This window comes from Coregonus lavaretus, assembly GCF_964263955.1.
Source record: "Coregonus lavaretus genome assembly, chromosome: 10".
Classification (NCBI taxonomy): Eukaryota; Metazoa; Chordata; class Actinopteri; order Salmoniformes; family Salmonidae; genus Coregonus; species Coregonus lavaretus.
The window spans coordinates 45,423,811-45,450,400 of NC_139997.1; the positions used below are offsets into that span (position 1 = coordinate 45,423,811).

Consider the following 26,590-nt stretch of genomic DNA (forward strand, 5'->3'; position numbering starts at 1 on the left):
CACAGCAATGTTGAAAGAGTGGCAAGGGGTCAGCAATTATCAACCCAGGCCACCCAAAGATGACGTGAACAAATCATTCTACAAATAACTGGCAGTAGCCTGGAGACCGGCCTGGAGTAGTAATTCTTAGTACCGAATCATTATAGCAAGAGGACCTTGAACACGGGATACCATACAGTAGATAGCAAAGGAGCTGTTTACCCCGAGAAGTTGGAGAGTTTGCTAGAAATAAAATGTGCTCATGATTGAAAGAAAAAATGCTTGTGAACGTACAGTTCTATTTTATGTACCATAGATAGTTTATTAGTTAATTTTCCCAGTGGAATTTCCAGCTCTCAGATTTTTACTGTTTTAATCTTGTTTATATTATTTATGGCTATACATTTATTTATGGCTATAAAGCTACTTAAATTACCTAATTAATATTTTGTAAACATACAGTAGGCGGGCATTAAATGTGATATGGATTATTACATTTATTTCAGTAAATGTAACACTCTGTAATCTTAATTTTCTCAATTGTATGCTGGAGGCTAATAACTTTCATGTTGTCTGTTGTACAGTGCCCTCCGTAATTATTGGCACAGTGAAGCATTTTTTCTTATTTTGGCTCTATACTCCAGAAGTTTGGATTTGAAATCAAACAATGACTATGAGGTTAAAGTGCAGACTGTCAGATTTAATTTGAGGGTACTTACATCAATATCGGGTGAACCGTTTAGGAATTACAGCACTTTTTGTGCATAGTCCCCCCATTTTAGGGTAGCAAATGTATTGGGACAAATTAACTTATATGTGTATTAAAGTAGTACAAAGTTAAGTAGTTGGTCCCATATTCATAGCACGCAATGACCACATCAAGCTTGTGACTCTACACATTTGTTGGAAGTGTTTTTTCTGTTTATTTAGGTTGTTTCAGATTATTGTGTGCCCAATAGAAATGAATGGTAAATAATGTAGTGTCATTTTGGAGTCACTTATTGTAAATCAGAATATAATATATTTCTAAATACTTCTACGTGAATGGTGATACTACCATGATTACAGATAATCCTGAATGAATCTTGAATAATGAATCGTGATACAGTTAGACGCACAAATATCATACCCCCCCAAAATGCTAACCTCCCCTGTTATTGTGAGAAGTTAGCATGTCTTTGGGGTATGATATTTTTGTGTCTACTTTCTCACTAATCACAAAGACATGTAAAGATGTATATGAACACTTGGTACTGTTCTTTATTTTGTGGATGTTATCTGACTACAGCAGCTGTCCCACAGTCCTCCGTGTCCTCTGGTGATGCTCGGCATGAGCAGAATGACGAGCCTCCTGCTCAGGGACAATGTGGGGCTCAGTCAGCGTGTCCGAACTGGGCTCAAGAAGAAGGACTTGGGAGTGCTCGGTAAATACTTGCAATATTTCCATAATGAGCTGAATGCACAGAAATACACATTTCACATCAAATATTAGAATAGATCATAGTCTTGGTAAGATATGTATTAGTGATAATGTCTTTCACCGTGATATTTTGTGTATGTGTATCTCAAAATTCCAGGTTATGTCTTAGCAACCATGCTAATGGCCATCATCGTACTGCTGGGATCAGGCATAACAGCCGGTTACTTCTACAAGAGGTCAGCTGAAGGCGGGAAATTAATTCCTCAGACATTCCACATGCATAGCAATGGAGAGAAACAAGGAAGGACGTAGAGAAACAAATGACTGCGACTCTCAGCCGTCATAAAGGCGGTCTCAATGCACATTTTCATGGTATAAGATATCACTGCATGGATCATGGAGATCTATATTTAGCCAGCCAATCTGATTAACCGTTTGCATGATTATGATCTTAGGTCATCAAAGTTCAGTAGTTCAGCATTTTATAACTCATTTCTTATACAAGGATTCAGTTGTCATCATTCAATTAGTTCAGAGAGGGATTGGCAGTGAACAACAGTTTGGAGCCAAATGAAGCAAAGTGAGATGATCTATTCAACAATTATGTGAATGGATATTAAACAGGGGCCTGACTTGTGTCTTTATACCCAGGGACCAGATGCTCAAGAGGCAGCAGGAACAAGAGGCAAGTGAGCGGGAGTTGCAGCGGATCAACCTGCCTCTCTCTGGTTTCTCCAACCAGGCATGTGAAATAATGGATGAGAATATGGTGGCAGTCTGTGTCCAACACCTGCTGAAGAGGAGGAAAGGGTGCGAGAGGAAGGGGAGGGGGACGGGGAGGGTGGTTGTGGACCCCGTAATGGACCAGGCAGGTACCGCTAATGGACCAGGCAGGTACCCCAGAGGTGTGAGAGGAGCAGGACGGACAGATGTGTTGTGGAATGATGCCCTTTCTCCTTCATTTTCTAATGCTGTTTTTGAACACAGCATGTAAAAACTAAAATTCAAAATAATGGGAATGGTACAGAAAAGGTCTCAGGACTGCTTGGACTGACTACACACAAATACTTTTGGAGTTGTAGGAGCAATGGAAGATTTTTTTATTTTATTTAACCTTTATTTAACTAGGCAAGTCAGTTAAGAACATATTCTTTTTTACAATGACAGCCTACCAAAAGGCCTCCTGCGGGGACGACGGCTGGGATAAAAAATTAAAATATAGGACAAAACACACATCACGACAAGAGAGACACCACAACACTACATAAAGAGAGACACCACAACACTACATAAAGAGAGACCTAAGACAACAACATAGCATGGCAGCAACACATGACAACACAGCATGGTAGAAACACCACATGACAACAACATGGTAGCAACACAACATGACAACAACATAGTAGCAACACAACATGGCAGCAGCACAACATGGCAGCAGCACAACATGGTAGCAACACAAAAAATGGAACAAACATTATTGGGCACAGACAACAGCACAAAGGTCAAGAAGGTAGAAACGATAATACATCACACGAAGCAGCCACAACTGTCAGTAAGAGTTGAAGATGTATCTACACAGTGTAATTATGGGTCTTCAGTGGTATAGGCTATTACTATATGTTGAATATATGCTAGTAAAGGCCTACAGTATTTAGTAAACTGTTACTTTTATTTTAAGACTGATTTAGATAAAATTATGCTTTCTTAATTAATTAAACATCCAATCGCATTATATTTTATATAATTTTCCTGCAGCTCCACTAATGTCTGAGCTGATATGCCAGTTGTCATGTTACACAATCAGATATTTAGAAAATTGAAATAGTTACTTGAAATGAGACAGCATGTGCACAGATTTTTTCCCTAGTTTGTTTGCACTTAATTTATTATCCACATTTGCTTAGCTATAGCCTGTTTGGTATATTATGTATATTTATGAGAGTTAGGTTGACACTGATGAGCACACCTTCAGGTCAGGTGTCCTAGAGATGGGTTATTAGGTTGCTAAGTGCTTTGTTTGGGTGTCCTCGGTCTAAAAGTATTCAGAACACGGGATTGTACTGCCATCTTGTGATGAGTAGGGATATGACCAAATAAGTAGAACGGGTAGCGCAAGGACACGCATGCGGTAGCGGATCGGCTCGCGATATTCTGTACATACCGCTTTGACGTAACCACGCGGAAAGGCGGGGGACCGTCGCTTCCGCGCGCGACCGACCGCATTCTCAAGTCAAGATGGACGAAAAGTTGATATTGTCCGTTTTTAATTTTCCTGAGCTGTATAATACAACTTTGCCAGATTACCGCAATGGTGACACAAGATCACTTGCTTGGCGGAGAATCAGCGCATTGACAGCTCTTCCAGGTAAGCTATGCTATTTCTACAAATCATCAAGTTTCGTTGATGCAAATGTTTGAGCTAACCTTAGCGAGCTAGCTAGTTGTAAGCAAGCTGACTTGTTTGTCGAAATGGGGTAAGTTTATAAATTATGGCGTTTGTTGTATTTTTTTAAAAGTCACGTGAGTAGCATCTGTATACGGTGAGTTTTAAGAGCACTTCACTGCAAGAACCGCGTGAATCATATTTAAGTCAATGGGGAGGCAGCGGCCGACGAATTCGTGAGCGCAGACTGCAGACACCGCGGCACGAGGGAAAAAATTTTCCGTTCCCCACCGGCGCTGAGCCACGAGTAGCTTGGCATTGCATCTTCCACGCATGAATTAAATTAGCTAACAAATGCCATCAAATGGAGACCACTGCACATTTGTAGCCGACCAACTCAATGGTATAGCCTTCCATTTACAGTTTATAAATAGGAACCCGATGAGGTTCCATTAATGAGGGAGTTATTTATTATACGCTGGCCGGGGTTAGACCGGGCAATGGCCGGTCACATCATCGTGCGAAAGTGGGGTCGGTTTGGTCATGTTGTCAACAGGGCAGTATATGGTGCATCGTCCAGAAACATATTTTCCATAAAATGTTTAACTCGTTGGGAAGGCAGATAAAGCGTTTTTATCCAAAGCAATCACTTTTGCATGGGAAAACACTGAATCCTACTAATTTCTAACGTCACTTTAGTGACTCTGTAGCTCAATTGGTAGAGCATGGCGCTTGTAACGCCAGGGTAGTGGGTTCGATCCCCGGGACCACCCATACGTAAAAATGAATGCACGTAAAAATGTATGAACGTATGTATGCACACATGACTGTAAGTCGCTTTGGATAAAAGCGTCTGCTAAATGGCATATTATATTATTACTTTTTGAGCCGATTTCGCGGTCGGACAGAACGGGTCACCTAGCTCAAAGCCGGGCGTCCCCTCATTGGGACAGAGAGACGTGTTCAATCACCTCATTTGTATGCTCCATTTTTTTCCTGACTCATTGGCCAAAAATAAATAGTTAATCTTACTAGCTACTTTGATTTTTTTTCTTCCATTTAGTCTAATATTTTCCATGTTTAGCTCGTTCAATATGAAATGCATCAAATTAAGTATTTTGATATGATGAATCCATATTGCATAATCAATATAATTGATTTATCCCTTTAGCTGAAGAATGCAAAAGGAAATGGAAGAATCTAAGAGACCGATACTTCAAGGAAGTACGACAGGAGAAAAGGAGTAAGGAGGAGACAGGGGAGCGCACCACCAGCCGATGGAAATACAGACAACTTCTGAACTTTCTTCAACCATTCATTAAACCCAGAAACAGCAATGCGGACCATGACAACCAGGACAGCCCTGACACAATCAATAAAAGCACACAGAGTGAGATCAAACCTGTCAAAACACTCAACACAGCCCTGGTAAACAACATGAAAACCCCTACTACCCAGGTTGGGACCATGTCGCAGCTAGCCTTTGTGACCCAGCTGTCCCCAGCACAACAAGGCACCCAGATGGCCCAGCTGGCTTTCCTGGCCAAGCTACCACCAGGCGCCCAGATATCCCCAGCACCCCAGCCATCCTCAGTGCCCCAGCTATCAACATACACAACCAGGAAGAGACCTCAGACACTACAAGAGTCACCTGCTTCACCATGTTCCTCAAGCACTCCTGCCAAGCTCTCCACAAAGAACAGGAGGCTGCTGGCAAAAGAGAAAGATCACAGATCAGATTCCACGATCCCTAACCGGCAGTGTGACGAGGATGAGATGTTTCTCCTCAGCTTCGTTCCTGCCTTGAAGAGGCTAGCGCCACAAAAAAGATGCGAGACCAAAATGAAGATCCAACAGATAATGTATGAGGCAGAGTTTAGTGTAGATCAGCCAGTGACTGTCAAAGACCCACTGGTGACAGTGTCCAATGAACTGCCAGAGCCCGTGCCTCAAGAAAACCAAGGGCCAGTGTCACAAGAAGAGCCAGAGACATAACTCGTTCATTTTTGTAGGGTCTACAGGGTTGTTCTCTGTGGAAGTTTAGATATTGTTTCTTTGGACCTAAAGTATTTTTTGTAAAATATATATATTTTAAATCTCTCTCCTAAAAGTTGAAGAGGCAAGTTATTAATCTTCTGTTTTTAGAATAATCACATTTTTGGTGGTATCATATTGAGAGGTATACTTTATATTTTTCACAATAGTTGATTAACAACCAAATCTTAAAACATTTGCTGTTATGAATGCAAGTTGTTAACCAAATTGAAAGGGCTGTTATTCTGTTTCTAATTTAGAATGTTTATTTGACTGGCATCATTAAGTGGTTGCAGCCTGATGATAAAAACTTTGACTACCCATATGAAGGTGTATATGTTTAGATAAAGATCTCTCTCAGTAGGATATGGCGCAAACAGTCTTTATTACAGATGCTATTTTAATAATCAGTTTATTATAATCATCCATTCTTTATGACAATATTTAACTATTTTTTTATTACAGTGAGAAAGTTGTAAAGTAAACAAAATCTTAAATTAGTGAGGGAGAACACTATCAAAAATAACTATCAGTTACTCTTCATGACATTCATCTTGCTAGTTGTCAGGTTGAAGAAAACAATATTTTATATCGTTTGCACATTCCTCCCCCCCCTTTATTATATAAGCATATGCATTAGAATTCTACATTTTCCTTTGGACTAAATAATAGTCTTACTAGTGGCAGACAATAACAGTATCATTCAACTAAAAAATTACTCCTTTAAATTGTAATCTTTTATCCTTCAATTTTGTAACTTTATTTTCTGAAACATGAGAAATAGTCTATCAAAATAGCTCCTAGGGCAACTGAAGACATACCGGTTAATGTCATTCAATAACTTAAACCCATACCAATACTGCTCTTTTGGACTATTCCCCTGCTGACACCACACATAAATGCACCACTATTGTTAATATGGCTGCATACTGGTAATGGTACCCAAAAGGCAATTGTTGTGTCAATAATTTAAGTCTTATCACATTTACATTTACGTCATTTAGCAGACGCTCTTATCCAGAGCGACTTACAGTTAGTGCATACATTATTCTTTTTTTTCTTTTTCATACTGGCCCCCCATGGGAATCGAACCCACAACCCTGGCGTTGCAAACGCCATGCTCTACCAACTGAGCTACCTCCCTGCTGGCCATTCCCTCCCCTCCCCTACCCTGGACGACGCTGGGCCAATTGTGCGCCGCCCCATTGGTCTCCCGGTTGCGGCCGGCTACAGCAGAGCCTGGATTCGAACCAGGATCTCTAGTGGCACAGCTAGCACTGCGATGCAGTGCCTTAGACCACTGCGCCACTCGGGAGGTTATCACCAATGATACATCTCTTCCTGAATTGATAAATTCAGTTCAGAAACAGGACATACCACTCCTAATCTATATCCATACAAACACAGAGGGTATATCTGGTACCTTACATTTACTGATTTGCCATCTTTCTTTTAATATCTGGTTCTATATTGCCAGCCATGTACACTTAATGTCTATTAAAAAAAAACATAACCTTGATAGAAATGAAGAGGTAGGACCATTTTAAGACTATTTCAGACTTCTGTAGGACTCATAGTACAGATGTAATCACACAGTTTGTAATCTCAATTACTGAAATTAAACCAATAGCTAGCCAAGTCAAGAGGACAAAATCAAACAAGTATCTGAAAACAGAGTATTAAGAACTGTCCAACTTGAGCCTTGGTCCTGGCTGCCCATACATTTATGCGATTAGTAGCCAAAACATGATCACCAGAGCCACAAATAGAAAGAGTTGAGACAGGAACTGTTCATCCATGTACTGGGGGGTCCCAGGGGCAGCTGTGTGGGGTAACCAGTGGAGAGTGAACAACTTCTTTTCTAGGTAGAGGGGGCCATTCACAATACATTTTTGATGAAACATTGTTACAATGCTCAACCTGCAGAGCTAAAGTACCTGGGGGTGGTCTTCCATCGTTGATGTTAAAAGCTGTAGCGAAAATTCCAAATGGAAAGGCACCAATGCCAAAAGACATCTGGAATCCTCCATCTCCAAAACCGAACCCCTGAAATCCCTGTGATGGGAAGAAAGAGACCTTCCAATAACATTGCACTGACAGGGTTATAACATGACTATTCCATATGTACAAAAAACTTGACTAACAGGTGTTGAGGGAGAGATGATGTGACGCAATCGCTAGTGCTACGTTTAGTCATTCTCAAGGGGTCAAATAGAGAGCCCTCTTACTCTTCAGGCAGTGCTTAATAGGTACCAGTGAGACAGGTAATTCTGCTAATGAATTCAGCTATGGGCAGGTTTTCACTACAGCATCCCATGTCATAGTTTCATCATGAACGGGTAGTGCAATACAGCAGCCAACATTGCAAACACAGGTGATACACAGTAGAACCATCTGTTTTGAACTTTACCAAAATCCTTGCTAAATAATTGTGGACAGTCTGAAAAGTGAGAGTAAATGCTTGGTGATGATAGTGCTTGTATTACACAGTACTTACACCACGATTTTCAGGCTCTGGCCTCTGTCCTTGTGGTCGAGGAGGCGTTCGCTCCCTATAAAAATGAGAGACAAGTTGTTGACAGCAGTAGTTTGGGATGTGGAATTCAGAGTAAATAACTGAAGATTGTATGCAAACTGTGCTCCTTTTTTTCATGTTTTGAGTGCATCAACCCACCGTGGGTCCTGCTGGCCTGTGCTTCCCCTGCCATATAGTGGGATGACTTTGTCTTGACTGATGCCTGCCTTGCACACTGGACACACCTGTCTGTTAGGTCTGGTCTCCAACCACTGCATAAACATTGGGGGGGTAAGATTACATGACACATTCAGAGTAGCAGTAAAACATCCATTGCTAAAGGGTCAGGTGGCAGCTGATGACAGTGGTTGTGTAAAATAAGTTAGGTATCAATTGACTTACCTGATGTAAACACGGCCAACTAGATGCGACAGGGAATGTAAAGAATGGGAGACAGAAGAGATACATTAAATTACTATATTAAATTATGTGCACAAGACCCTCTCCTGAGTAACAGATAATAAGGATGAATGTCACTCAATCAATCACAAATACAGTACAGCGTCAAGACAAGAGGGTGTTTACCAAAAGAGATGCCCACACAGACTGATCACCGCATCCTTGGAAGTGTCCAGGCAGATGTTACATTCGAAGGTGCTGTCCTGATTGCCACCCTCCCCAGCAGTCGAGCTGTTGGGGTTCTCAGTGGCGGTCGAGACAGCGGCTGGTGGAGGTGCAGCGCTAGCCATTGTTTCCACAGATCAGGAGATAGAGTGGGGTGATCTATCTAGCCGTCCCCCTTGCCTGTAGATTAGTATGTGTAAATGAATCCAAACAGATGAGAATCGAGATATACCAAAGTCGAACTTGCGTTATCATTTACAATAAATGTTCAGAGAAATGTTGCTCAACAATGCTCCAGCGGCGTTAGTAAAGTTACCACATTAACTGACGCAGCAGCTGGATCCAGTGTGGCTAATTTAGCTAGCTAACGTTAGCTAGATTAGCAAAACGTTTATGCTAACGTTGCGCGTTAGCTAGAATGTAGCTACTACTTTAGCTAGCTACATAGATAAATGAACGGCGTAATATAAAAATACACAATTGACTACCTCCTTGCGTTCATCAAACAAATCCTCGTTGTCGTGGGTAGAGATATCTAGGTAGAAAGCCACCTATTCTGTCAAGTTGCCAAGTTAAATTCAAGTTTCAGCTGATAGCATCACTGTAGTTAGTATCCAGAAGTTGTTTGATGATTACTTGTGATCAGCTGGCCGTGTTCGAGAGGCACAAAGCCGCAATGTATCATGGGTAAATTGTGATGATCTACAAAACTATTAATTTCATACATTGTAGTTATTTCCCACCTCCACCGGAATGTGGTAAGAGCGATTACATGATAGGATAAATATGATTAAAGATGACCAACGCAGAAATCGCTCTGCCATTTCCTGGATGCAAAAATTCTAATAGTTCGTCTAATTTCAGTCTGTGACAAAACAAGCAAGTATAGTGTAGAGAATACTTGTACCATCTAAACCGCTGTGAATTATTTGAACCATAACCCAAAATATTGTATTTTCAACCGTTAGAAGCTGGTGAACAAAACCGAAAGTAAAAGATGCAAGAACGAAACTTAAAAACGGGAAGCACAGATCTACCATTTAGACTTGCTTTCAATGAGAATGACAGCTATATAACTCACATTTCTATGTGAATTGTGTCAGATCCCCCCAAAAAGCTACATATTGCAGCTTTACATAAAGCAGGTAGTTGAATGGTACATTTCGTCGTTAGCGGTGCTTTTGGACGTTAACAAGGCGACACCAAAGCACCAAAGGTGGCTGTGTTCGAGAGCATCAAAATGACTGCAGGGCGACGACTGACTGATCTATAAATCACCTTGCATCATAAATAATGACTAATTATTATTTGTAGATCATAAGGGCATTGGAGTAAAAAATGAAGCCCCCCACATTTCTGGGGGAAAAAAGTGTTATTATATTTCAAAGACGCAACTTTTTTTTGAGATACATCTTAATCCAGTTCACTTTTGTAGTATGGTTAAACAGCATAAAATCTAAAACATTAAGACCAGCATCACAAATCTTGTTGGTAATGACATCCTTCCTGATCTTGTGTGGCTTATTTTTCCAAATGAAATTGAATAATAATGTGTGGAGAGTGGTACATGTAGACTGGGAATCTCTAAAGATGTACAAATATAAGAAGCTCGAGATAAACCCTTTACCTTTGACAGGAGAACTCTACCCTGAAGAGATACATCTCTTGCCAACCATTAACTACATTTATATAAATGTATTTCATTTTGTTAGTATTTCGGGTAATTTTGACACCTAAGTAGGTTACAACATCTTTGACAGAAATGTCACATATTCTAGGACTCACTGCATCTTTAAGTGCTAAAATTTCACATTTTGTAATATTCAATACCAAATCTAACACTTGAGAGAATTGCTCTACTGAATGTAGGGCTACTGGAACCTGATTTTTTTTTTTTTTTAAACAGGGTTGTATGGTCGGCTAACTGGGTAATCTTCACCTCTTTATCACATACAATAATTCCTTCAAATGGACTTTTGGTGACCATTGAACAAAGAATTTGTGATACTAATAGGAGTAAAAATGGTGATGCTGGACAACCCTGACGAATCCCTTTATGAATATCAAATCTAGGTGAGGATCCACGGGAAAGTTTAACACAACTATTACCACCATTATAAAGAGTTTTAATTGTGTTGATAAAAAATACCACATTTGAAATAGTGCAATGTATCAAAAATAAATTCATGACTAACAGTATCAAACGCTTTTTTCAAATCCCCAAATAGAATAACAGGATTGTCATCTAATACAGTGCATTCGAAAAGTGTTCAGACCCCTTCCCTTTTTCCACATTTTGTTACATTACAACCTTATTCTAAAATGGATTAAATAAAACAATTTCCTCATCAATCTACACACAATACCCCATCATGACAAAGCAAAAACAGGTTTTTAGAAATGTTTGCAAATATATTTAAAATAAAAAACATAAATACCTTATTTACATAAGTATTCAGACCCTTTGCTATGAGACTCGAAATTGAGCTCAGGTGCATCCTGTTTCCATTGATCATCCTTGAGATGTTTCTACAACTTGATTGGAGTGCACCTGTGGTAAATTCAAATGATTGGACATGATTCTGAAGGCAACCACCTGTCTATATAAGACCCCACAGTTGACAGTGCATGTCAGAGCAAAAACCAAGCCGTGAGGTCGAAGGAATTGTCTGTAGAGCTCCGAGACAGGATTGTGTCGAGGCACAGATCTGGGGAAGGGTACCAAAACATTTCTGCAGCATTGAAGGTCCCCAAGAAAACAGTGGCCTCCACTCTTAAATGGAAGAAGTTTGGAACCACCAAGACTCTTCCTAGAGCTGGCCGCCCAGCCAAACTGAGCAATCGGGGAAGAAGGGCCTTGGTCAGGGAGGTGACCAAGAACCCGATGGTCACTCTGACAGAGCTCCAGAGTTCCTCTGTGGAGATGGGAGAACCTTCTAGAAGGACAACCATATCTGCAGCACTCCACCAATCATGCCTTTATGGTAGAGTGGCCAGATGGAAGCAACTCCTCAGTAAAAGGCACATGACAGCCCGCTTGGAGTTTGCCAAAAGGCACCTAAAGGACTCTCAGACCATGAGAAACAAGATTCTCTGGTCTGATGAAACCAAGATTTAACTCTTTGGCCTGAATGCCAAGCGTCACGTCTGGAGGAAACCTGGCACCATCCTTACAGTGAAGCATGGTGGTGGCAGCATCATGCTGTGGGGATGTTTTTTAGTGGCAGGGACTGTGAGACTAGTCAGGAATGAAGGAAAGATGAACGGAGCAAAGTACAGAGAGATCCTTGATGAAAACCTGCTCCAGAGCTCTCAGGACCTCAGACTGGGGCAAAGGTTCACCTTCCAACAGGACAACGACCCTAAGCACACAGCCAAGACAATGCAGGAGTGGCTTCGGGACAAGTCTCTGAATGTCCTTGAGTGGCCCAGCCAGAGCCCGGACTTGAACTCAATCAAACATCTCTGGAGAGACCTGAAAATAGCTGTGCCGCGACGCTCCCTATCCAACCTGACAGAGTTTGAGAGGATCTGCAGAGAAGAATGGGAGAAACTCCCCAAATACAGGTGTGCCAAGCTTGTAGTGTCATACCCAAGAAGACTTGAGGCTGTAATCGCTGCCAAAGGCGCTTCTACAAAGTACTGAGTAAAGGGTCTGAATACTTATGTAAATGTGATATTTCCGGATTTTATTTGTAAAAATCTGTTTTTGCTTTGTCATTATGGGTTATAGTGTGTGGATTGATGAGACAAAAACACAATTTAATAAATTTTAGAATAAGGCTGTAACGTAACAAAATGTGGAAAAAGTCAAGGGGTCTGAATACTTTCTGAATGCACTTGAAATTCCAATATTCCATCAAGTCCAAGACCAGCCTGATTGTTTGAAATATGACTCCCTTTAAAAAATCCAGATTGGCACTCACTAATCAAACTACATAGACCATATTTGCTAGAATGGAAGCTAGTATCTTATAATCGCTGTTTAAGAGTGTAATTGGGCGCCAATTATCAATAAATAATGTATCCTTATGTGGTTTGGAGATAAGAGTAATAACACCTTGTTTCAATTAGGCTGGTAGCTCTCCTTTTTCTATAGTTTCCAGTATATGTGGCAAGTAAGAATTCTGCTATGAGATCCCCAAAAGTTTGATAGAATTCAGAGGTTAGCCCATCATTACCAGGGAATTTGTTATTTTAAAACTGTATGATACCATATTTGATCTCTATGGTCAAATCTTCACAGAAAACTTAATTGAATTCCTCATCAACAGAATTGCCATCAGGAATGGAGCTGAATACTTGATTTGAGTTAATCAGGCCAGAGTCAAATGAGTACAAATTATTATAAAAGTTTGCAGGGAAGTCTGATATTGATCTATTATCCTCAGTGACTATGCCATCAATGTGGAGTATCTTAACCATATTCAGTTAACCTCTTCTCTTTTCCAAATTAAAGAAATACCTGCTGTTCTTTTCACCCTTTTCTAACCACTGTTTTCTAGATCTTATAAAGGCACCTCTAGCTTTATCCTCATATATTTTATCCAATTGATTTTTCAAATAATTAAGTTGAGCCTTATCATCAAGATCATAGTTATCTTTTTCTGTGATATCAGTTATTTATTTCATTAATTTCACTATATGAGCTCTTCTTCTTTTAGCATGCTCTTTCCCATAAGTAATAATAGCCGAACCTGTTCGGAACTTCAACAGTTCCCAAGATTGACCAAATTCCCCTTGGGTAAGAGCTAATTTTCAGTGTGTATACATTAACCCCTGAATGAAATCTTTTAGATCTTCATGAAGTAATAATGAATTATTCAATTTCCAATAGCCTCTTGTAAAACACACACCATGGACACTAATTACCTTCCATTTTTAAAACTACAACCTTGTGATCTGGCAAAACTGCTGGCAAAATATGAACTTCAATAGTATATGGCTCAAGACTGGAGGATATCATCTATAAATCAATTCTAGATTGTAAGGAAAAATCTTTGTTACTCCAAGTAAATTGTACTTCTAATGGATTGTTTACCTTCCAGATATCAACCAAATATAAATTCTGACCAAAACTCAGAAGTTTGTTTACACCAACATTAGGCCTTGGAGGTAGCCTATCCGCCCATTGTTTTCAAGATAATCTACTCACGTTCGCATTCACCAATTCATGGACTCTATATCCGGGTTGCATCTGGTTTATACAGACCAACATCACATGTGCACTAGCACTCAGTGCGCACAGGGAGCAGCGTGAGCAGTAACAACGTCATCATGTCATAAAAAACATGGCAGACATTGGATGAATATAAAATGTTAATATCTTCGCCTGTGAGTGATTTAAAAAAAATCGGCCTCAGCGACAATTATTTTAATAATTCAATGGATGTTTTGTGTACAAAGGTGATGACTAAAATGTCTTATCAGGAATTTTCTAATATTTTTTCTCCATGTGGCCGTACATGGACATTCTCTTTCTGGGCTGGACGTCAATTAAACTGCAGTACCGAAGCAAAACTGTAGGAGAAGTCGAAACCGTGCTTTTAATTCAAAAATTCCTATTAAGACACTTTAGTCATCACCTTTCTTTGATGACAATAAAATGATAGCCGTTTAATGTCAGACCAACTGTGCTGGAAGGTAGGTTGAACACCCCCTTTCCTGGGGGCCAGTTTTATGACTTAACAGCCGGTCATAAATAGTTTGCAGAAAAGTACTCCTTTTGGTCTCTAGTATGGGAAGAAAGAATTTCCTTGTGAGACAAAGGAAGTCTTCCCGCCAAGACTCCAACATCAAAAAGTGGATATTCCTACTTAAAAGAATGTGGGAAATGGTCAGTGGGGATCTAAAGAGTAATCATGTCATATTGTGTATTATTTTGTGATGTCATTAAGGATGGTATCAAGTAATAACTGTAACTCGGAAAGTGTACATATTCTATCTATCAAGTTTACATCTAAATGTTGTATAAAATATATGATTAAGTATGAGAGTATTTTGGTGAAGATAGGAATGTGATTTTAGTCTTCTAATGAGATAATAGTTTTTCATATAAACTATGCACAGTGACTAGCCACGCCCCGAGTGACATCAGAGATCGTGTAAACATGATGGAACGCCCCTTTTACCCCGAGTGCATAAAAAGCCTTGAAAAACAAATAACCTTTAGACCAGCAGACGTGAAGCGTGAGCTAAACGTTGCAAATGGTTGAAACTCTACAGACCAAGAAGCGTGAAGCGTGAGCTAAACGTTACAAAATGGTTTAAAACTACAACTCCATTACCAAAGGAAGACCAGCAGACGTGAAGCGTGAGCCAAACGTTGCAAATGGTTGAATTTTTACAAGACCAGAAAGACCAGAAAGCGTGAGACGTTAGTTTACACGTTTGAAATGGAGAAACTCTGAAACCTTCAACCTCTACATGAGGTGAAGAAGAAGACAAGGCACTAGACCTTATCATTTCAGTCTGCAGCTGGCATGTACAGTGGTCCTCTGTAGCTCAGCTGGTAGAGCACGGCGCTTGTAACGCCAAGGTAGTGGGTTCGATCCCCGGGACCACACGTACACAAAAAAAATGAATGCACGCATGACTGTAAGTCGCTTTGGATAAAAGCGTCTGCTAAATGGCATATTATATTATTATTATATTATAGTCGTCTAGAGAACTTTCACTAAAGACACGAAGTGGGAAGGACAATCCCTCTCAGACAACCGCTGGTACATTTGAAGTATCCATTCTAACCAGTACTACGACCAGAAACTCTACCAAGGACATTGGGATCTCTGGTGGGCAAACCAGAGTCCTACATCATCAACTCAACTATCGAGGACAGCTACACGTAAATACATGTTGCATTTCTAATCCGAATGAGCGTTATTAGGGTGTATAAGTATTATGATTACTGTGAGCATAGTCTCCAAAGTAACCATGATAGTTTGAATCTCTGTCTCTCCCTTCCACTCTGACCCTCCTTCTACCCAAGCAGTCATGCGATTGTTTTTTTTAGTGTTTTTTTTTAAGGGGGTAGATCAGCTTTAATATTGCAGATAGATTGTAACTTCCATCAATGTAATTGTCTGCATCACTTCCAATCCCCCATATGTTTTTTTTCTCTCGCAAATATATATATATATATATACAGTATCTCACAAAAGTGAGTACACCCCTCACATTTTTGTAAATATTTGAGTATATCTTTTCATGTGACAACACTGAAGAAATGACACTTTGCTACAATGTAAAGTAGTGAGTGTAAAGCTTGTTTAACAGTGTACATTTGCTGTCCCCTCAAAATAACTCAACACACAGCCATTAATGTCTAATCTGCTGGCAACAAAAGTGAGTACACCCCTAAGTGAAAATGTCAAAATTGGGCCCAAATAGCCATTTTCCCTCCCCGGTGTCATGTGACTCGTTAGTGTTACAAGGTCTCAGGTGTGAATGGGGAGCAGGTGTGTTAAATTTGGTGTCATCGCTCTCACACTCCCTCATACTGGTCACTGGAAGTTCAACATGGCACCTCATGGCAAAGAACTCTCTGAGGATCTGAAAAAAAGAATTGTTGCTCTACATAAAGATGGCCTGGGCTATAAGAAGATTGCCAAGACCCAGAAACTGAGCTGCAGCATGGTGGCCAAGACCATACAGCGGTTTAACAGGACAGGTTCCACTCAGAACAGGCCTCGCCATGGTCGACCAAAGAAGTTGAGTGCACGTGCTCAGCGTCATATCCAGAGGTTGTCTTTGGGAAATAGACGTATGAGTGCTGCCAGCATTGCTGCAGAGGTTGAAGGGGTGGGGGGTCAGCCTGTCAGTGCTCAGACCATACGCCGCACACTGCATCAAATTGGTCTGCATGGCTGTCGTCCCAGAAGGAAGCCTCTTCTAAAGATGATGCACAAGAAAGCCCACAAACAGTTTGCTGAAGACAAGCAGACTAAGGACATGGATTACTAAAACCATGTCCTGTGGTCTGATGAGACCAAGATAAACTTATTTGGTTCAGATGGTGTCAAGCGTGTGTGGCGGCAACCAGGTGAGGAGTACAAAGACAAGTGTGTCTTGCCTACAGTCAAGCATGGTGGTGGGAGTGTCATGGTCTGGGGCTGCATGAGTGCTGCCGGCACTGGGGAGCTACAGTTCATTGAGGGAACCATGAATGCCAACATGTACTGTGACATACTGAAGCAGAGCCTGATCCCCTCCCTTCGGAGACTGGGCCGCAGGGCAGTATTCCAACATGATAACGACCCCAAACACACCTCCAAGACGACCACTGCCTTGCTAAAGAAGCTGAGGGTAAAAGTGATGGACTGGCCAAGCATGTCTCCAGACCTAAACACTATTGAGCATCTGTGGGGCATCCTCAAACGGAAGGTGGAGGAGTGCAATGTCTCTAACATCCACCAGCTCTGTGATGTCGTCATGGAGGAGTGGAAGAGGACTCCAGTGGCAACCTGTGAAGCTCTGGTGAACTCCATGCCCAAGAGGGTTAAGGCAGTGCTGGAAAATGATGGTGGCCACACAAAATATGGACACTTTGGGCCCAATTTTGACATTTTCATTTAGGGGTGTACTCACTTTTGTTGCCAGCGGTTTAGACATTAACGGCTGTGTGTTGTGTTATTTTGAGGGGACAGCAAATTTACACTGTTATACAAGCTGTACACTCACTACTTTACATTGTAGCAAAGTGTCATTTCTTCAGTGTTGTCACATGAAAAGATATACTCAAATATTTACAAAAATGTGAGGGGTGTATTCACTTTTGTGAGATACTGTATATACAGTGGGGAGAACAAGTATTTGATACACTGCCAATTTTGCAGGTTTTCCTACTTACAAAGCATGTAGAGGTCTGTAATTTTTATCATAGGTACACTTCAACTGTGAGAGACGGAATCTAAAACAAAAATCCAGAAAATCACATTGTATGATTTTTAAGTAATTAATTTGCATTTTATTGCATGACATAAGTATTTGATACATCAGAAAAGCAGAACTTAATATTTGGTACAGAAACCTTTTTTTTTGCAATTACAGAGATCATACGTTTCCTGTAGGTCTTGACCAGGTTTGCACACACTGCAGCAGGGATTTTGGCCCACTCCTCCATACAGACCTTCTCCAGATCCTTCAGGTTTCGGGGCTGTCGCTGGGCAATACGGACTTTCAGCTCCCTCCAAAGATTTTCTATTGGGTTCAGGTCTGGAGACTGGCTAGGCCACTCCAGGACCTTGAGATGCTTCTTACGGAGCCACTCCTTAGTTGCCCTGGCTGTGTGTTTCGGGTCGTTGTCATGCTGGAAGACCCAGCCATGACCCATCTTCAATGCTCTTACTGAGGGAAGGAGGTTGTTGGCCAAGATCTTGCGATACATGGCCCCATCCATCCTCCCCTCAATACGGTGCAGTCGTCCTGTCCCCTTTGCAGAAAAGCATCCCCAAAGAATGATGTTTCCACCTCCATGCTTCACGGTTGGGATGGTGTTCTTGGGGTTGTACTCATCCTTCTTCTTCCTCCAAACACGGCGAGTGGAGTTTAGACCAAAAATATATATTTTGGTCTCATCAGACCACATGACCTTCTCCCATTCCTCCTCTGGATCATCCAGATGGTCATTGGCAAACTTCAGATGGGCCTGGACATGCGCTGGCTTGAGCAGGGGGACCTTGCGTGCGCTGTAGGATTTTAATCCATGACGGCATAGTGTGTTACTAATGGTTTTCTTTGAGACTGTGGTCCCAGCTCTCTTCAGGTCATTGACCAGGTCCTGCCGTGTAGTTCTGGGCTGATCCCTCACCTTCCTCATGATCATTGATGCCCCACGAGGTGAGATCTTGCATGGAGCCCCAGACCGAGGGTGATTGACCGCCATCTTGAACTTCTTCCATTTTCTAATAATTGCGCCAACAGTTGTTGCCTTCTCACCAAGCTGCTTGCCTATTGTCCTGTAGCCCATCCCAGCCTTGTGCAGGTCTACACTTTTATCCCTGATGTCCTTACACAGCTCTCTGGTCTTGGCCATTGTGGAGAGGTTGGAGTCTGTTTGATTGAGTGTGTGGACAGGTGTCTTTTATACAGGTAACGAGTTCAAACAGGTGCAGTTAATACAGGTAATGAGTGGAGAACAGGAGGGCTTCTTAAAGAAAAACTAACAGTTATGTGAGAGCCGGAATTCTTACTGGTTGGTAGGTGATCAAATACTTATGTCATGCAATAAAATGCAAATTCATTACTTAAAAATCATACAATGTGATTTTCTGGATTTTTGTTTTAGATTCTGTCTCTCACAGTTGAAGTGTACCTATGATAAAAATTACAGACCTCTACATGCTTTGTAAGTAGGAAAACCTGCAAAATCGGCAGTGTATCAAATACTTGTTCTCCCCACTGTATATATCTTCTAAGAGTTTAATTCGGGAGATGGTAACTCGTTAAACAACTTCTTCCGTGGTGCCCCAAATTCCTAATGAGTTAATTGTTACATGATTAATTTAATCAAGTGACAATTAAACATAGATAGGTGATTCGATAAATAACAGTCATACATTAAAGTCACGTCACGACACATCCATAACAATGAACTAATTATGCACGATTTTGCCTGGCATAGAAAATGTGCTCTCTCGTCAGGATACTAGTTTAGAGGAGCTAGCCAACAACACAGCTAACAGAATCACTTCAAAGTGAAGCTGGAAAGACAGCAAACTAGCTACACTTCGTTTCATTTGACCTGTTTTCTATTGATAGTTCTTTGTATATATCCATAAAAATTATGCTGATTCATGATTTCGACTGGCTGAGAAAAGTTACCTGCCTATCTGTCTCATCTCGACTCCGACATGTTCATTAGTATGGGATTTAAATACTGAATCAATGTTGCAAATGTCGGAGAGACAGACAGCAAGGTTTATACAAATCTCCGCAGTTGAAAACTAAATGTTAGTCTAAAAGAAATGTGAGATAATTTCTAGATGCTTTTTATAGTGGAGATCAAGTTTATAAAGTGCCTGGCTGGGCTGATGAGACAGTGGATTACACAGTCAGATGGAACAGAGTAAACAGGCATTTAAATGTCACAGATTTAGCCGTGGTAACTTTTTACATTTTAGTCATTTAGCAGACGCTCTTATCCAGAGCGACTTACAGTTAGTGAGTGCATACATTATTATTTTATCATACTGCCCCCCCGTGGGAATCGAACCCACAACCCTGGCGTTGCAAGCGCCATGCTCTACCAACTGAGCTACACGGGGCTATACAGTGGGGAAACAAATTATTTAGTCAGCCACCAATTGTGCAAGTTCTCCCACTTAAAAAGATGAGAGAGGCCTGTAATTTTCATCATAGGTACACGTCAACTATGACAGACAAAATGAGAAAAGAAAATCCAGAAAATCACATTGTAGGATTTTTAATGAATTTATTTGCAAATTATGGTGGAAAATAAGTATTTGGTCAATAACAAAAGTTTCTCAATACTTTGTTATATACCCTTTGTTGGCAATGACACAGGTCAAATGTTTTCTGTAAGTCTTCACAAGGTTTTCACACACTGTTGCTGGTATTTTGGCCCATTCCTCCATGCAGATCTCCTCTAGAGCAGTGATGTTTTGGGGCTGTCGCTGGGCAACACGTACTTTCAACTCCCTCCAAAGATTTTCTATGGGGTTGAGATCTGGAGACTGGCTAGGTCACTCCAGGACCTTGAAATGCTTCTTACAAATCCACTCCTTCATTGCCCGAGCGGTGTGTTTGGGATCATTGTCATGCTGAAAGACCCAGCCACGTTTCATCTTCAATGCCCTTGCTGATGGAAGGAGGTTTTCACTAAAAATCTCACGATACATGGCCCCATTCATTCTTTCCTTTACACGGATCAGTCGTCCTGGTCCCTTTGCAGAAAAACAGACCCAAAGCATGATGTTTCCACCCCCATGCTTCACAGTAGGTATGGTGTTCTTTGGATGCAACTCAGCATTCTTTGTCCTCCAAACACGACAAGTTGAGTTTTTACCAAAAAGTTCTATTTTGGTTTCATCTGACCATATGACATTCTCCCAATCCTCTTCTGGATCATCCAAATGCACTCTAGCAAACTTCAGACGGGCCTGGACATGTACTGGCTTAAGCAGGGGAACACGTCTGGCACTGCAGGATTTGAGTCCCTGGCGGCGTAGTGTGTTACTGATGGTAGGCTTTGTTACTTTGGTCCCTGCTCTCTGCAGGTCATTCACTAGGTCCCCCCGTGTGGTTCTGGGATTTTTGCTCACCGTTCTTGTGATCATTTTGACCCCACAGGGTGAGATCTTGCGTGGAGCCCCAGATCGAGGGAGATTATCAGTGGTCTTGTATGTCTTCCATTTCCTAATAATTGCTCCCACAGTTGATTTCTTCAAACCAAGCTGCTTACCTATTGTAGATTCAGTCTTCCCAGCCTGGTGCAGGTCTACAATTTTGTTTCTGGTGTCCTTTGACAGCTTTTTGGTCTTGGCCATAGTGGAGTTTGGAGTGTGACTGTTTGAGGTTGTGGACAGGTGTCTTTTATACTGATAACAAGTTCAAACAGGTGCCATTAATACAGGTAACGAGTGGAGGACAGAGGAGCCTCTTAAAGAAGAAGTTGCAGGTCTGTGAGAGCCAGAAATCTTGCTTGTTTGTAGGTGACCAAATACTTATTTTCCACCATAATTTGCAAATAAATTCATTAAAAATCCTACAATGTGATTTTCTGGATTTTCTTTTCTCAATTTGTCTGTCATAGTTGACGTGTACTTATGATGAAAATTACTGTCACGATCGTTGGAGGAAGTGGACCAATGCGCAGCGTGATGAGTGAACATACTTTTATTTGATTCACCACACGAAACAAAACAACAAAACGATACGTGAAGTCCTAGGTAACAGACACAAACCATACACGGAACAAGATCCCACCAAAACACTGTGGAAAACAGGCTGCCTAAGTATGGTTCCCAATCAGAGACAACAAGCAACAGCTGACACTCGTTGCCTCTGATTGAGAACCACCCCGGCCAACACAGAAACACATGAGCTAGATAAAGAACCTAGAACACAAATACATAGAAACTACAAAGGCGCGGACTGCGACCGCGCCAAACATAAACCGAACAGGGGAGGGCCGGGTGGGCATTCCTCCTCGGAGGCGGCTCCGGGCTTGACCACCACCCTCCAACAATCCCCCCGTAGCGCCCCTGGTCCGGCCTGGCCCCGCTGGCTGGAGCTGGACTGGACATCGGTGGAGCGGATTGCTTAGGCTCCGATGTGGAGCAGCTGACCGGTACCTGACCAGGCACCGGTGACCCAGGCACGGGCTGTGCCGGACTGACGACGCGCACCACAGGCTTGGTGCGGGGAGCAGGAACGAGCCGGACCAGGCTGACGACGCGCACCACAGGCTTGGTGCGGTGAGCAGGGACGGGCCGAACCGGGCTGACGAAGCGCACCACAGGCTTGGTGCGGGGAGCAGGAACGGGCCGGACCAGGCTGACGACGCACACCCCTGGCTTGGTGCGGGGAGCAGGAACGGGCCGGACCAGGCTGACGACGCGCACCCCTGGCTTGGTGCGGGGAGCAGGAACGGGCCGGACCGGGCTGACGATGCGCACCACAGGCTTGGTGCGGGGAGCAGGAACAGGCCGGGCCGGGCTGGCGACGCGCACCATTGGCTTGGTGCGGGGAGTAGGAACAGGCCGGGCCGGGCTGGCGACGTGCACCATTGGCTTGGTGCGGGGAGCAGGAACAGGCCGGGCCGGGCTGGCGACGCCCACCATTGGCTTGGTGCGGGGAGCAGGAACAGGCCGGGCCGGGCTGGCGACGCGCACCATTGGCTTGGTGCGGGGAGCAGGAACAGGCCGGACCGGGCTGGCGACACGCATCACAGGCTTGGTGCGAGGGACAGGAACAGGCCGGACCGCACTGGGAACACACACCACTGGCCTTACCCGGGGCTCAGGAACGGGCCGGACCGGACTGGCAACACACCTCAGTACCTCTCGCCGTGCCTCTACATTTTCCTTCCCTCTACTCGCCAATGGCTCCCGTAACCCTGTGGCCTTCTCTCCTCGTCCACTAACTCGCCCCTTATCTGCCTCCAGCAGCCCCGTCGTCCACGGTGTGAGCCCCCCCGTAAAAATGTATTGGGCTTGTCTCTCCCCCGTGGATATGGCCTCCATGGCTCTCGCCAGACTCTCCATCCTCTGCTCCCAGGTCCAACCTCTCTCCTCCTCACGCGGCTTGACCCAGTCGAGGTGGATATCCGCTAGAGTTACCTCTGGCGTTGGCTCCTGGACACGCTGCTTGACCCAGTCGAGGTGGATATCCGCTAGAGTTACCTCTGGCGTTGGCTCCTGGACACGCTGCTTGGTCCAGTTTTGGTGGGATCTTCTGTCACGATCGTTGGAGGAAGTGGACCAATGCGCAGCGTGATGAGTGAACATACTTTTATTTGATTCACCACTTGAAACAAAACAACAAAACGATACGTGAAGTCCTAGGTAACCAGACACAAACCATACACGGAACAAGATCCCACCAAAACACTGTGCCTAAGTATGGTTTCCAATCAGAGACAACAAGCAACAGCTGACACTCGTTGCCTCTGATTGAGAACCACCCCGGCCAACACAGAAACACATGAGCTAGATAAAGAACCTAGAACACAAATACATAGAAACTACACACCCTGGCTCAACATAACAGAGTCCCAGAGCCAGGGCGTGACAATTACAGGCCTCTCTCATCTTTTTAAGTGGGAGAACTTGCACAATTGGTGGCTGACTAAATACTTTTTTTCCCCACTGTATGTGGAATAGACATCGGCTGGAATATGATTTTAACCAATCAGTATTCAGGATAAGACCCACCCGTTGTATAATATTTATTATAAACTGGGTGGTTCGAGCCCTGAATGCTGATTGGCTGAAAGCTGTGGTATATGAGACCGTATACCACGGGTATGACAAACATTTATTTTTATTGTTCTAATTATATTTGTAACCAGTTTATAATAGCAATAAGGTACCTCAGGGGTTTGTGGTATATGGCCAATATACGACAGCTAAGGGCTGTATCCAGGCACTCCGCAATGCGTCGTGCTAAGAACAGCCCTTAGCCATGGTATATTGGCCATAATGGTCGGCAGGTAGCCTAGCAGTTAAAGAGTTAATCCACCCCCAACAATAAAATCATGAAACTCTTGTCAATTTGGTGAAAGCCTATGTTATATCAGTGGGTAAAATAAAAAATTGCCCCATGATTTAACTTCTAAGTGGTCAATTTGTAAAATCAGGAAATCTTGTAGGAATGTGCCATAGCCATTGAGGTATGGTCATAGCTACATGGTTCTCCTCACTGGAGATAGGGGATAACACACTATCACATTTCATAACACTTTTAAAACAATTACCTGCACTCCAGATCGCCAAATCAGCCAGTAGATGGTATGGGCATACTTGTCTACTGGAGATAGGTGGTGTTGCTAACATTTACGATAGCAAATGTACATTTCTTTTGAGCTTCTAGTCATGAAATCTATGCAGCCTACTCAATCACTTTTTATAGCTACTGTTTACAGGCCTCCTGGAATAATCTGCTCAGACCCCAACCAAGGACCATCAAAAGCCGTGCTATAAATTCTCGGACAACCCAAAGATTCCTAGAGGCCCTTCCAGACTCCCTCCACCTACTCAAGGACGTCGGAGTACAAAAATCAGTTAACGACCTAACTGAGGATCTACATTTAACCTTGCGTAATACCCTAGATGCAGTCGCACCCCTAAAAACAAAAAACATTTGTCACAAGAAACTAGCTCCCTGGTATACAGAAAATACCCGAGCGATGAAGCAAGCCTCCAGAAAATTGGAACGGAAATGGCGCTCCACCAAACTAGAAGTCTTCCTACTAGCTTGGAAAGAAAGTACAGAGCAATATCGAAGAGCCCTCACTGCTGCTCGATCATCCTATTTTTCCAATCTAATTGAGGAGAATAAGAACAATCCAACATTTCTATTTGATACTGTCGCAAAGCTAACTAAAAAGCAGCATTCCCCAAGAGAGGATGCCTTTCACTTCAGCAGCCATTCATGAACTTCTTCGACGAAAAGATCATGATCATTAGAAAGCAAATTACGGACTCCTCTTTGAATCTGCATATTTCTCCAAAGCTCAGCTGTTCTGCGTCTGCACAAAACTGCCAGGACCTAGGATCAATGGAGACACTTAAGTTTTTTTATCCTTTATCTCTTGACACATTCATGAAAATAGTAATGGCCTCTAAACCTTCAAGAGGCATACTGGACCCTATTCAAACTAAACTACTGAAAGAGATACTTCCTGTGCTTGGCCCTCCTATGTTGAACATAATAAATGGCTCCCTATCCACTGGATGTGTACCAAAATGACTACAAGTGGCAGTAATAAAGCCTCTCTTGAAAAAGCCTAACCTTGACCAAGAAAATGTAAAAAACTATCGGCCTATATCGAATCTCCCATTCCTGTCAACATTTTTAGAAAAAGCTGTTGTTCAGCAATTCACTGCCTTCCTGAAGACAAAACATTTATATGAAACGCTTCAGTCTGGTTTTAGACCCCATCATAGCACTGAGACCGCACTCGTAAAGGTGGTAAATTACCTTTTAATGGCGTCAGACCAAGGCTCTGCATCTGTCTTCATGCTCCTAGACCTTAGTGCTGCTTTTGACACCATCGATCACCACATTCTTTTGGAGAGATTGGAAACCTTAATTGGTCTACACGGACAAGTTCTTGCCTGGTTTAGTTCTTATCTGTCGGAAAGATATCAGTTCGTCTCTGTTGATGGTTTGTCCTCTGACAAATCATTTGTACGTTTCGGTGTTCCTCAAGGTTCCGTTTTAGGACCACTATTGTTTTCACTATATATTTTACCTCTTGGTGATGTCATTCGTAAACACATTGTTAACTTTCATTGCTATGCGGACGACACACAGCTCTACATTTCGATGAAGGACCTCGGCGTAACTCTGGATCCTGATCTCTCTTTTGACGAACATATCAATAATATTTAAAGGACAGCTTTTTTCCATCTTCGTAACATTGCAAAAATCTGAAACGTTTTGTCCAAAAATGATGCAGAAAAGCTAATCCATGCTTTTGTCACTTCTAGATTAGACTACTGCAATGCTCTACTCTCCGGCTACCCGGAAAAAGCACTAAATAAACTTCAGTTAGTTCTAAACACGGCTGCTAGAATCTTGACTAGAACCAAACAATTTGATCATATTACTCCAGTGCTAGCCTCTGGCTTCCTGGCTTCCTGTTAAGGCTAGGGCTGATTTCAAGGTTTTACTGCTAACCTACAAAGCATTACATAGGTTTGCTCCTACCCATCTCTCCAATTTGGTCCTGCTGAACATACCTACACGTACGCTAAGGTCACAAGACGCAGGCCTCCTTATTGTCCCTAGAATTTCTAAGCAAACAGCTGGAGGCAGGGCTTTCTCCTATAGATCTACATTTTTATGGAATGGTCTGCCTACACATGTGAGAGACGCAGACTCGGTCTCGACCTTTAAGTCTTTACTGAAGACTCATCTCTTCAGTAGGTCCTATGATTGAGTGTAG

At 42.4% G+C, this 26,590-nt stretch overlaps 2 protein-coding genes across 4 annotated transcripts; one reads left to right on the forward strand and one right to left on the reverse strand.

Moving 5' to 3' along the window:
* Nucleotides 1-865: 865 nt before the first annotated feature.
* Nucleotides 866-9,787, reverse strand: LOC311136589 (E3 ubiquitin-protein ligase RNF185). Of its 3 annotated transcripts, none has more exons than XM_084170777.1 (7): nucleotides 9,447-9,787; nucleotides 8,920-9,138; nucleotides 8,737-8,755; nucleotides 8,494-8,606; nucleotides 8,317-8,371; nucleotides 7,757-7,874; nucleotides 866-1,432 (listed from the first exon to the last, which is right to left on the reverse strand). In XM_084170777.1, the coding sequence occupies exons 2-7, from the start codon at nucleotides 9,081-9,083 to the stop codon at nucleotides 1,377-1,379; spliced, it is 525 nt and encodes a 174-aa protein (XP_084026903.1). In that variant the 5' UTR covers nucleotides 9,084-9,138; nucleotides 9,447-9,787; the 3' UTR covers nucleotides 866-1,376. The 3 variants fall into 3 exon arrangements, with proteins under 3 accessions (XP_084026903.1, XP_084026902.1, XP_084026901.1); XM_084170776.1 differs by lacking the exon at nucleotides 866-1,432 and adding an exon at nucleotides 6,186-7,641 and having other exon boundaries at nucleotides 9,447-9,621; XM_084170775.1 differs by lacking the exon at nucleotides 866-1,432 and having other exon boundaries at nucleotides 6,186-7,874; nucleotides 9,447-9,621.
* On the forward strand, nucleotides 3,540-6,185 carry LOC311136588 (uncharacterized protein). The gene is made up of 2 exons (XM_084170774.1): nucleotides 3,540-3,767; nucleotides 4,957-6,185. The coding sequence occupies exons 1-2, from the start codon at nucleotides 3,638-3,640 to the stop codon at nucleotides 5,778-5,780; spliced, it is 954 nt and encodes a 317-aa protein (XP_084026900.1). The 5' UTR covers nucleotides 3,540-3,637; the 3' UTR covers nucleotides 5,781-6,185.
* Nucleotides 9,788-26,590: the final 16,803 nt, after the last annotated feature.